This window comes from Amphiura filiformis, chromosome 11 (assembly GCF_039555335.1).
Source record: "Amphiura filiformis chromosome 11, Afil_fr2py, whole genome shotgun sequence".
NCBI lineage: Eukaryota > Metazoa > Echinodermata > Ophiuroidea > Amphilepidida > Amphiuridae > Amphiura > Amphiura filiformis.
The window spans coordinates 63,292,299-63,305,256 of NC_092638.1; the positions used below are offsets into that span (position 1 = coordinate 63,292,299).

A 12,958-nucleotide genomic window follows, 5' to 3' on the forward strand; every position below is an offset into this window, starting at 1 on the left:
TAAAAACAGTTATTTTTATTATTGGCCTAATGAATGTATGATTGATACACTTTTATGCATATTCTTTTACACAGTAGATTATTAATACACAGTATATGCATGCATTCAAAATCATCAAGGCTATTATGAGGACCATTTAGGATTGATGAATATTTAAAAACTTGTTTGCAGAGGCAGTTTGGCCTATTCCAGTTAAAATCCATACACCCTTATGGATGCAGACTTTAAATGGAGTTACCATTCAGGTAACGCCATTTGAAATTCACACTCCCTGTGTGGGATATTAAAGTCATGTCTTCCATAGGGGGTGTATGGAATTCAACTGAAATAGCTCAATTGACCCCATGAGAACTACCTGCCTATTGGTCAAAAAGAAGTTTTCATTATCAATTGGACCAATCAGCAACATTGTTACAATAATTTTACCATGCAAAAAAGTTTTCTGATTGGTGATTAAAATGAAGATATCATGTAATTGACCAATCAGAGGCAATGTTAGATAGGCAGGTAGTGCTCAGGGGGTTAAGAAAGAGACACCTGTCAACAAAGAAGCCTGGGGTCCTTCCAGCCAGAGTCAAATCCATGCAAGCATCGACAACTGCTTGTTTGTCATCAATTAATCTCTGTTTTTCTTTTGATTTTCAGCGGAATTGGAAGTTGATGATGCCGAGTTAAGACAATGCTTGCTGAGAGCTGTCAATGAGGCAGCTGAAGGTCACTTCAACAAGATAACTATATCAGTAAGTGTGTGGGTGTGTGTGGGAGGGGTGTACTGTATGTAGGTGGATGGGGGTGAATTTGTTGTAGATGATTGACTAAAGACGATGCTTGCTGAGAAAAAGAGAAGTTAACATCAACCAAGGAAGAACATCGTTAGTGATGTGAATTCCATATAAAAGTGTGTGTGTGTTTCATATCGACATGAAATGAATTACTTAGGCAATACAAAAAAACACCTGTTTTACAGCGCCAACGGACCCATTTGAGATTGGCAAACATGACCATAATCTCCCCACAAATAGAGTCGCCCGTTCAGGTATAGTCCCATTTGAAATTCACACTCCCTGTGTGGGAGATTAAGGTATATGTATTCTACAGGGGGTATATGGATTTCAACTGGAATAGCCCATTGCAAAAGATTTTGGGCATTCCAAAAAGGTCAATTATGATGACAATTATTATACTCATTATCACAGGACACTGCTGCATCTAGTAATCAAAGAATACCTTACGATGAGAACCAGGACAACCCACCCAGCTCAAGAAAGCGTGTAGACTCTGTCTCAGAAAGCCAAGATCCAAGTGATGTTGAATTCAGTGACTTTGATCTACCAGATGATGGCGATGATTTAGCGGAGACTACATCTCCCAATGTGAAACCAAAAATCCTATTAACAGCTCCATCAGTAGGTGAGGACAATATAATTGGCTGAGAATGAAATATACAAATCATTAAGTGATACATTCCGTGGACATGAAGAACCATCAGATAATCATGTCAAGATGATTTTTAAAGCTTTTTAATGTTTGAATGTTTGGTACCTTGTCCACGCGATTGCATTATATGTACATGTGCATAATGCAAATAGGCATGCACAGAAAGAGAACCTTTGACAGGCGCTTTGTGAAACCATAATAATGTTATTTGAAAATAGAGCATCATTCATGAAATGTAGCACTACTTTAGAGCCAGAAAGAGGAGCATAACGGCATGCACGGTCCAGCTCTTCAAGCTCAGGTTAGCCATCCAAGTCTGCAAGGTTACAGCTAGATAAAACTTATGCAGTGGTATGCCATTCCTCTTTCTAAATGACATGCAACTGCAGTTTAGTCCTTGTCAACTTTTATAATTTAAATTTAGATTGTTTAAGTGTGTGAGTATAATATGAATCGTTTTTCTTGTTTGTCTTCTGTCTTTTTGTATGTTTTGTATGAGTGAGAGTGAGACTTGTCTTCGTCCATAGTCTTTGTCTCGTCTGTCTCTCTTTGTACCTGTTGCTCAAAAAGATTTTTTGATTATATGTAATTGTTCATGATCGTTGGGAACTGATGGCTCATTATGTATGTCTTTTCTCCTTCCATCAGTTCCAAGCACAGCGAATAAAAAAAAAAAAAAAGAAGAAAAAAATAAAAAATTATAATTTAAAGATATTATTATAATTGTCCGTGTTAAATAGCAAATCAACATTGTGTATTTATGATTATCCTAATGGACTTTTGTATAAATGTATTCACTAAACAAATATTCTGTTAATTTTGTGCCAATACAGACGTAGAGAGCAACGACTCGCTCATGGAGAACGAATCTTACAATGTTGACGAAGACGATTCCGAAGAAGTCGGTAAAGATGACAGCGAGTTACTGAGAACAGATGAAGAGCTTGTGGATGGGGAAGATTTAACAGATGATGATGAGGAGCCACTTGATGATCACTATGGTAACATGGGTTGGCATGGTGATACGGATGCACCGGTAGTCGAATGGGAGGAATCTCAAGTACTACAATGGCTGTCTGCAGTCGGTCTTGGTCATCTCCGCACACATTTTCAAGGTAAGCTTTACTATCAAAATTAATCAAGACAAATGAACTCACTGTGATGGAATAAATGGAATTAAATTTAGTAAGACCTCATAGTCGCATACCACCCTTAAATATTACACTTCTTGGGTATCTTTTTTCTCACCTTTAATAAATTAGTGTAATCAAAACAAATTTTATATACCACACACTTTGAGTTAAATAACATGTTTAAATGAAGCTAACATGAGGAATAAGAATTTCACTGGCCATGTTAAAAAGGGACATTGTTGTACATAAGTTTGGTGGTTGCTTTATGAAAATGTCTTGTGGATATTATATTTTACAAGTCGGGGTTGAGAACCAGTAAGCCGTAACTCATAAAGGAACCTTCAGTTAAAACTTTCTGGTTCTCAACCCTCGAAGTATGGTCCACATAATTTATGCAAGGTCATTTTATGTCAAGTTAATTTTATTTAAATATACAATATATATAAAAGTCTATTAAAAATCAGAGTAAAAAAACAATGATTTCAATGGAGCATTGATAAAGGAAATGTACAAAAGAAATAGAGTTTCCTCTATGGAAATAGCTTCTGTATCTTATACATTCATACAGTCAAAATAATACAGTCCAGACAGAACTGTAGGCAAGTATGAAAATAGAATGCAAATAATCCATGTCAAATGCAGATATGACAATCATGACGTTGATACCCATTTTATTTTGAAATCACTGTAAAACTCACTGAATATTTTTGTGGCATGAAACTTTTGCAATTTGAAAAGAAACATACATTTTTGGCATGTAATGGACTATTCCATTTGAAATCCACACTACCCCTGTGGAAGATTTAGCCAAAGTCTGCCACAGAGGGAGTATGAATTTTGAATAGAATAGCCAATTGGATAACTTCCATTTGAAATACATACCCCAGTTGTGGAAGATATAGTTTATGCCATAATACAGGGGGAGTATGGGTTTTAAAATGATTAACTCTGACCAATTATATTTAAAAAACATACTCCCCCTGTGGAAGATGATTGCAAAATCTTCCACAGGGGTAGTATGGATTTCAACTGGAATAGCCCAATTTTCATGAAATTGACACATTTTCTTCAAAATCTTTACAAAAAAGAAATATTTGTGAGTATGAACGTTTTGTGCATTTTACAAAATTTTTAAAATGTTCATGCACTCAAACAGTTCAAGATTTACAGAACAGAATTACATAAATTTGACCATCCACCACAAACCTCTCGTAAAGTCAGCAAATTTGATTTTGAATTACAGGGCAAAATGTGCATGGAAGTTGTATTCATAATGTGCATGAATTGCAAAATTTAATCAACCGTAACACCACTTATGGATATCGTATGAAGCCAAAAGATATATCAGACTCAGTACACCGGTCGATCTTACCGTTTCCGATGTTGATTAAGATACTTCTTGCATCGATCCCGAGATGCGGAAAAAAAACAATAGTCATTTTGTCCCACATAAATGAATAAATAACAAAAACACCCCGATCCCCCGAGTGGACTCACCCATTCGGTGACGTCACACACGATAATCACCCCTTATCCTCCTTGGTTTCTAGATGAGATAGGCGTGTGGATTTTTTCTTTACCAACGCTAAGTATCATTACGAACCAAAGGACGAGATATACAGTTTGTTTGTTACACTGAGGTAAAAACCAACCAGTATAGTCGCTAGGGAGATAGTTTTGACGACATTTTTCGGCTAGAAAAGTGACAAAAACGATCCAAAAACTTAGCTGGTATGTGTGGTTCCGTTCGTATACGGGACACACGTTTTCAAAATGGCCGCCCTTAGGACGCCATTTTATTTTTGTTCTCACGTAAAACAACTATAGCAGACTAGTAAGTTACAATAGATGTTTGTACAGTACTGTGTATACATGTATGGTGAGTGATTATCGCTATGTTTATGGTGTGCTCTATCGTTATATCTTTCAGTACGCGTCTGATGACGAGTTACTGCTAAGAGTTCGGTGGGTTTCGAAGGACCAGCCTGACAAATCTTCCCCAAAAGGTTTTCAGTTTTTCATCCCTTTGTATATATATTTTTATATCATACCACTACATCAGCGTCAGCCACTGTGCGTGTGGGTCTGTTTATTGGGCTTGAGCTTGTGTTCGGGGGTAGTGCTGTACGCTCCCGATTACTACAATGTCCAGGCCTTGTCAATCATGCCCTTCCCTTGTGGCAGAGTGGGACCCGCATCCACTCTGCTACACCCACAGGGATTGCTCTAAATCAAATAAGTGTGCTTCCTTTTGCATAGGCTTATCGGACATCCACTTGAGGATTTAGAAAGTAGCGCTCGTTTAGGTCTTGACACAGACAGAAGACGAAGACTAAGAAACAGAAGCCTACAGGTAAGATTGATATGGTAGGTACTAGCGAGGCCGGCAAGGGCCACGCTAAGGTATCCTCTGGGGCTCCGGTCCCGGGCAAGCAGGCGGACCCTCCGGGGACTGCTAGCGAGCCCGAAGGCCTAGCAGCCAGCGAAAGCACTGACTTAACGTCTAAGCTAGTAGCAGGCAGCAGGCCGGTACTTGCCCTAACAGGCGAGTACCAGTCTACCAGTGAGATCTCTAGCGAGCTTCTTGCAGGTGGACACCCGTCTATTGCTGGCTAACGAAGCGGGTCTAGCACCCAGCGAAGTAGCAGCGGCGACGGACAGTATGCCAAGGGTACCCGGGCTTGCCTGGGTTGAATCCTAGCATACAGCGTGCAGCGGACTTGCCTCGCCGGTCTGTAGCACGCAGCGTGCCAGTGGAACCCGGGCTTGCCTGGGTTGATCCACGGCACGCAGCACGCTTTTCGTTCCCCGCAAGGGTCGAATGGCGTGCATGGGTTTAGCAGAGACGATACCGGGCTAACGCCGGGTGTAGTCTTAGCAGAACCAACTGGGGTTGTCACACGGCAGCGCGTTCCATGGTGGGACCGCCGAGTGATTCCCTGGGCCTTGGAATGGCTGCCGGCTGTCCTCCGGGACTGGCTAGCGGCTATACCGGGGTTGGGCTCGCAGTCTCTCACGGGACAGCGACCCAAGTGCAAACAGTGGCAGCTACCGAGGCGAGCTACGGCTTGACTTCAGTGGTAGCCACTATGCACGCGCCCATAGCTGCCGTGAGTGGTCCGCCACACACAGCGACCTTGGGCGAGGCTCAAGAGGTTAGGGTAGGTAGTTTGAACAGCCTGGCTGATCAACAACCCACTTATGTCCTCGAGAGCCAGCAGAGCGTGGGTGATCCATTACAGTCAATGGGTCAATTACCCTCTTATGATCGATCACTATCTATTCAGCGGAGCATGGCTCCATTGATTGATACTGCCTATTCAGGTAGCGAGGTGACTGATCGAGGGTATACACGCTCAGCTACCCGTGATACTAGGCAAGCTCCTTTTAGCCAAGGGACAGCCAGTATAGCGGGGTACCCATACACACGGCTTGATCCTCTAGCGGGGAACGCTGTGAGGCATGGGTACATTGGTACGCAGCCGGTAGCCCTACCGGGCACCTACGCTACAACCACGCAGGTACCGCAGTACTCGTCCTGGTTACCACAGTCTCTGTGGCAACAGGGGGAGGCGGTACTGGTACTACCGTTCCATGGGGTTTCCCTGGTGGCGGATCCTTTCAGGGTCAGCTACCAACAGGGTATGCCCGTGGTATCCGCCGCAGGGTGGTTTCTTCCACGGTCTAGCACCGTGGCAAGTGCCGCCTAGCGTTGGGCAAGCAGTACCACCAGTTGTTACCCAACCCGGCGGCGAAAGTGGCTAACCCTGATACAGCTCAGGGTAGGCCGCACACTGCTATGGCTAGGCGACAGCAGCGAGGCGTCGCGGATCCCGGGTGCTATAGCTAGCATCTCGGGGTCTAGCGGAGTACTCCCTCTTCTGCTGGTGTTCAGTTGGCTAGCCACACGGTGGCGACACCTCCCTGTCCACCTTCAGATGCCCGTCGTCAGATCTCTTCCTCATCAGAGAGTGAGTCAGAGTCTGAAGGCGAGGAAAGGAGTCGGAAGATGAAACCAGTAGCGACTCACAGTCTGATGAGACTGTGCAGCTAGCTTCAGGTATCCTTCCCCGCTTCCCGTGAGGAACTCGCTAGCAATGGTCTGCCTGCGGACACCGCTGAGGTGATGAGCCGTGTGGCCCAAGGTTTGGGCCTGGCTTTCTCTCAGGAGGAGTCCGTTCAGGAGGACCAGGGCATCTTTCAGTAGGATGCCCAGCTAGCGGCGTCCACACAAGGGTCGCCCGCACTTGCATTCCCGGGCGGACCTCAAGGGTAGGTTTCGTGGGGCTGTCAGGCTCGCTGGAGCTTCGACGCCGCGTGCTTGCGCTTCCACTGCGTGTTTCGCAGGAGGACTACTGAAACCTACCTCAGGGTCCCTGACATGGATCCAGGCGTTGCCAGCGCCTGCCGCTAGCGGCCAAGGCGCACGGGTCGTTCTCCCCCCAGTGGGAGGAGGAGCTAAAGCTCATCGATAAGCGAGCACGCTCGCTTATCAGAGTCTCTAGCGTCGCTACCACGCTTGCCGAGCACCTCGGTAGGAAGGTAGCGAACGACCACGGGCAACGTCGGAACTCTTCCGCATGAGGTTAATCTGTTAGCGGTGCTAACAGCTAACCTCAACGAGAGTTCTATGGGCCTAGCCCATAGGATGTCATCTCGCCGCCGGAGAATGCCTGTCTGTCCCTCCAGTCAACTTACGGCTCCGACTTTGCTGAAGCAATGAAGAAGTCAGACTCGGTGGGACAGGGGCTACTCTTTGGACAGGCCTTTTGCGCTACGGTGGAGGACCGGGCGAAAAAGGCCACCAATGAGAGCACTCTGAAGAAGTCAGAGGCTGCCCTGACCAAGGGGAAGGGCAGTAAGGCGAAGAAGAAGCACAAGAAGAAGAAGTCTTCTAAGCGTTCTTCAGCGCCAGCTCCGGCTTCAGCAGGACGCGCACCACAGACTACACCCGAGCCCGAGGCGACTCCAGCACCTCCCAAAAATCTGGGAAGCGCAAGAGTAGTGCTGGATCGTATGGCAAGCCCCCTAAGAAGAGCCGTTCTTCTAAGGGTGGCAAACCAGATCGGTCCTGAGGGCACGGCGGTCGACAGTCCATGCCGGCAGGTTTGGACTTCCACAGGGATTCCCCTGTGGGCGGCCGCTGTGCATTACGCCCAGAGATGGCATGCCATCTCACCGGGCGCCTGGGTATTGTCAGTGGTCAGTGGGGGTTACAGACTGGAATTTACCAGCCACCCTCGTGCGCCTGCACGATTCAGAGGTCCACGGTAGTGCCGCCAGAGCGGCCCCCAGCGCCGGGCACTACTGTCAGAGGTCACTCAGCTTCTCACGAAGCAGCGATTGTCCCGGTCTACCCCCTTTCACCAAGGGGTTTTGGAGCACTTTTTTCTGGCTCCAAAGAAGACCGGCGACTGAGGCCCATTCTGAACCTCAAGCCGTTGAACGAGTTCATCAGGCCCAAGAGGTTCAGAATGGAGACTCTCGCTTCGGTGCTAGCCTGCCCCATCAAGGGTATGTGGGCGGCATCGCTAGATCTCTCGGACGCATATCTGCATGTTCCGATCGCACCTCAAGATCAGAGGTTTCTACGCTTCAAGGTACAGGGTCAAACTTACCAGTTTCGATGCCTGCCATTCGGCTTGTCCACCTCCCCAGAGTGTTTACACTCCTGGTCAGGGCGGTGGCAGCGCACCTGAAGCGCAGGGGAGTCAACATGTGTTGCTACCTGGACGATTGGTTCATTTACGGACGCACCCCACTGGAGACACAGTGTCTCGTGGAGTTAGTAGTCCGTGACGGTGCGGGACCTGGGATTTCTGATCAACGTCAAGAAATCCAATTTGGTCCCGACGCATGAACACCACTATTCTTAGGGGCCCAGATCAACCTCAAGGAGGGATCGCGGCGCCCTCACCCGAGAGGGTGACGAACATGGCGAGGTGTGCCCGACTCTTGGCGAGTCAGAGGAGCACCCGCTGTGGCATGGATGAAGGTTTTGGGCCTTATGGCCAGTATGGTAGACCTCGCGTGCGTGCTGCCGCTTTCACATGAGGCCTATACAACTACACCTTCTAGCCTTTTACAGGCCCAGTCGTCACCCAATATCCCTCGCGGTTCCGATGTCGGAGATCGCGCGAGAGGAACTCTGGTGGTGGACCCATCAGCCCAATTTGACTCAAGGTGTCAGGTTCCCTGCACCAGCGGTGCAAGGCCACGTAGTGACGACCGACAGCGTCAAAGCTGGGCTGGGGGCCACATCCACGGGACTCAGTCTCGGGCCTATGGTCGGCCACGGAGACGGAGTTCCATATCAACCTTCTCGAACTTTGGGCAGTGGAGAGAACTCTCCAGCATTTCGAGAAGGTGATCGTGGGATCTCATATCGTTGTCCAACAGACAACACAACCGTGGTGGCCTACCTCAACAGACAAGGGGGCACCAGGTCACCACGGTTGTGCCTGCACGCACTACGCCTGATAGGGTGGTGCAAGGCCAGGCAGATTACGTTGAGAGCGATGCACATAGCGGAGTCACCAACATCCTCGCGGACGATCTGTCACGAGGAAAGGTGTCGGGACCTACAGCATGGTCCCTTGCTCCGCAGGTCGCCCAGACGGTCTTCGAGGTGATGTACCACCCCTCGATAGATTTGTTCGCATCTCATCGCAATCATCAGCTGCCGGTGTACTGCTCGAGGGCCGCAGACCCACAGGCATTCGCCGTGGACGCTCTGTCCGTGAGACTGGGGAGGAATGACTGCTTACGCTTTCCCCCCGATCTCACTACTCGCAAGGGTGGTGACCAAGATCGGGAGGGAGGATTGCAACGTCATTCTGATAGCACCGTTCTGGCGAAACACCTGTGGTTTCGACCGATGGTGGATCTACTAGCGGCACAGCCGCGAGTACTCCCCAGTTACCAAATCTACTCCGGATGCCGGAGGAGAGGTACCAAGTCTACCACTAGAGCACCTGCAGTTAGCTGCATGGCCCTTATCAGGAACGTGCGGCGGAGGAGGCTTTTTCATCAGAAGCTGCTTCTCTCATCGCCGGGGGGTAGACGAGAGTCTACCCTCCGTACGTATAGTCAGCGTTTGGCTCCCTACTACGCATGGTGCGATGAGAGAAATACATCTCCCACTAGAGCCTCTGTGCCTCTAGTGGCAGATTTTCTGACAGAAAAGTTCAGGTCAGGACTTCAGCAGGCAACGATAGCCAACTATAAGTCAGCCATTCTCTCGATTCATCAGGGATTTGAAGACGGGTCGACTATCAATTCAGATGGGTCCCTAAGTCTTCTTCTCGACGGTATGTTCAACGAGCGCCCGCCGGAAAGGAAGGTGGTCCCTCCATGGGACCTCAACACAGTCTTGGAGTATATTAAGGGTCCACCTTTTGAGCCCCTGTCAAAAGCGACCCTTAAATACGTCACTCTTAAGGCGGCCTTTCTTCTGGCGTTGGCTTCGGGACGGCGCTGCTCAGAGTTGCACGCAGTCTCAAGTCAGCCTCCGTATTACTAACAACGGAGCGACGCTGTTTCTTCGCCCGGATTTCCTTGCAAAAAATGAGCGAAGTACATTCCGACACTCGCCCCTCTTCCTTCCCAGTATTGGGCAGGGTTCGTCAATAGCCGAAGACAGGTTGTGGTGCCCGGTGAGGGCGCTACAGCACTACCTTGGCCGAACACAAACCTTAAGAGGGGCTCATGACCGCTTATTTATCACTCACGCAGAACCGCACGGTCCAGCCGCTAAACAGACTCTGGCACGGTGGCTGGTCCAGGTGTTGGTGGACTCGGGGCGGCAAAAGACGCCGCCCCAAGGCCCACTCAACCAGATCTATCTCATCTTCGTGGGCCTACCATAGGGGGTCCCCATAGAAGAGATTTGTCAGGCTGTGTCTTGGAAGAACCCGTCGTCCTTTTCCACGGTTTACTACAAAAGCGTAAACCAACGACCAGGCGATAAGTTCTCCAGGGCTATTCTCATGGAGATAATATGGTGGTTGGGTATCAGGTGTTTTGCGGACAATCAGAATTCCAACATGGTAAGAACCAGTGTTTCTATTCTTAACCACTGCACTTTCAGTTCAGGGGTTTTTGTCTGTTCACGTAGTCTTTCTGTTTCCCGGCCGTGAGGGGGGAAATAGTTTGACCTCGCGATTACCATGCTACCCACTCTCCCGATCCTTATCAGATGCTGGCCAATCTTGTACCTCCATCCGTCGGTTACTTGCTAGATCGATCTTTCAGATGTTGATGCAAGAAGTATCTTAATCAACATCGGAAGCGGTAAGATCGACGGTGTACTGAGTCTAGTCCCAAACAAAAATGTTTGGTAGACTCATAACCCGTGCGATCTTACCTTTCCGATGTTGATTATCCGGGACCCGCCGCCCCTACAAGTTTGGCGAGTAGGGCTGCCCAAGTCGGATAAGGGATGATTATCGTGTGTGACGTCACCGAATGGGTGAGTCCACTCGGGGATCGGGGTTTTTGTTATTTATTCATTTATGTGGGACAAAATGACTATTGGTTTTTTTTTTTTCTCGGGATCGATGCAAGAAGTATCTTAATCAACATCGGAAAGGTAAGATCGCACCGGTTATGAGTCTACCAAACATTTTTGTTTGGGACTATTTAAAAGCGTATAACATATACTTTCTAAATATGATATAAAACAAAATTGACAGGGGCTGACTCTATGAGAGGTTCATGGTGGATGGTCACAAATTATATTCAAAGTATGATGAAATATAAAGACTCTTACACTGTTCTTACTTTAATTTCTACTCCAGGGCACAACTTGACTGGGAACAAACTTCTTAATATAGATATGCAATTTTTAGGTAAGTTACATTTGTGTTTTCAACAGGGAATTCTGTGAAGTGAAAATTGTTATTTTTTTACGCTTTACCAATTTTGAACAGTTTCACCTGTTCTTAAATTTGCCATTCTAAGCTTCCTTGCATTTACATTATAGATACATGAAAGGAATATATTTGTGAGTTGTTATTTTCATGGTTGCCGTATGTAGCACAAAAAATGTAGCACAAAAATTCCCACCTTTACAGTATAAGATATATTTGGATACTGTAAAAGTGGAAATTTTCACAGTACATTAATTTTCGTGCTCAATGCAGCTACTGCGAAAATAAAAACACACAAATATGTTCTTTTTATGTATAGCTCTATGTAAGAAAACTCAAATCAAAATAGCAAATTTAAAAACAAGTGAAATGGCTAAAAATCTGCAAATCGCAAAAATGTACACATACGAAAATAACCACTTTTACTAGATATGTTTGGATACTTGATTTAGACAGTTGATTTAGGGGCTGTGCAATAATTATGAGCCCTGGGGGGCAAGAAATTTTTGGTGAGCCAAAAGGTGGGGCAAGCAATTTTGGCAAGCCGAGAGGGGGGCAAGCGATTTTTGGCATGCATTCATGGGGTGCCTTTTTAATAAAACGCTCTAAAAAGGCTTAGGAAAACAGTACGGAAATGCTTAAATATGCAAATTTTCCTGCTCGCAACATACATCTAGACCATTTCAGGTTTTGCAATTTGGGATCCCAAAATTTGGCATGTTCAAGGGGGGGCAAAGAATTTTTGGCGGGCGGGGGAAGCGATTTTTGGCAGGCCGAGAGGGGAGGGGCAAGCGATTTTTGGCGAGCTGTTTGGAAATTTTACCCAAAATTACTCATAATTATTGCACAGCCCCTTATCAGTCCACAGTGAGACTGAGGCAGGAACACATGATGCTATTGTTGTTGGAGTTACAGATTTTCAGCATACATTTTGTATAATAATTATGCTCTCTTTTGCCTCAAGTAATTGTGCTCTCAATTGTATATGAACCCCTAATTCATCACAGATCTTCATTAAAATAAAATATTGTTGCATTTTTTGAACAAAACTTTCCATCAATTGCAGCGCCAGATTTTTTGCGGATGGAGAATTTCAGGAGGGAAAAGAGTAAAATTTGCCTAAAATTTGGAATTCCCTCTCCCCCCAAAAAATGATGATTCTTCTGATGTTTTATTGACTGGTGAAAAAGTGGCCAAGAATGGTCCCCCCCCCCGCAAATTTCCGCAACTTTATTTAATTTTAGCCTGTTTTTGGTACTTTTTGCCCAATTTCACGCTGCCTTGGAAAAACAAATTTTTCTGTTACAACATACAGACATTGCAGCTTCAGCATAGGCCTATATATTGTCATCACATGGCATCTGTTTTGCTTTCGATATTGGCTATTGCCATAATACACAAAAATCCATTAAGAATGACAGGAGGAACATGAAAAATTTTAATGATAAACCCTTGGCGCTGCTTAACCCTTTTTTTAAAGGTTTTTTTTTAGGAAAGTGCACTCTCATTCCTGTGTAT

The 12,958-nt window shown here is 46.2% G+C and overlaps 1 protein-coding gene across 1 annotated transcript in view; it reads left to right on the forward strand.

The window, feature by feature from the left end:
* Window positions 1-12,958, forward strand: part of LOC140163844 (uncharacterized) — an 84,119-nt gene that overhangs the window by 8,481 nt on the left and 62,680 nt on the right. The window contains exons 4-7 of the mRNA XM_072187158.1: window positions 646-740; window positions 1,197-1,410; window positions 2,271-2,552; window positions 11,369-11,419. Coding sequence (XP_072043259.1) covers window positions 646-740; window positions 1,197-1,410; window positions 2,271-2,552; window positions 11,369-11,419 — 642 coding nt within the window. The remainder of the gene's footprint in view (window positions 1-645; window positions 741-1,196; window positions 1,411-2,270; window positions 2,553-11,368; window positions 11,420-12,958) is intronic.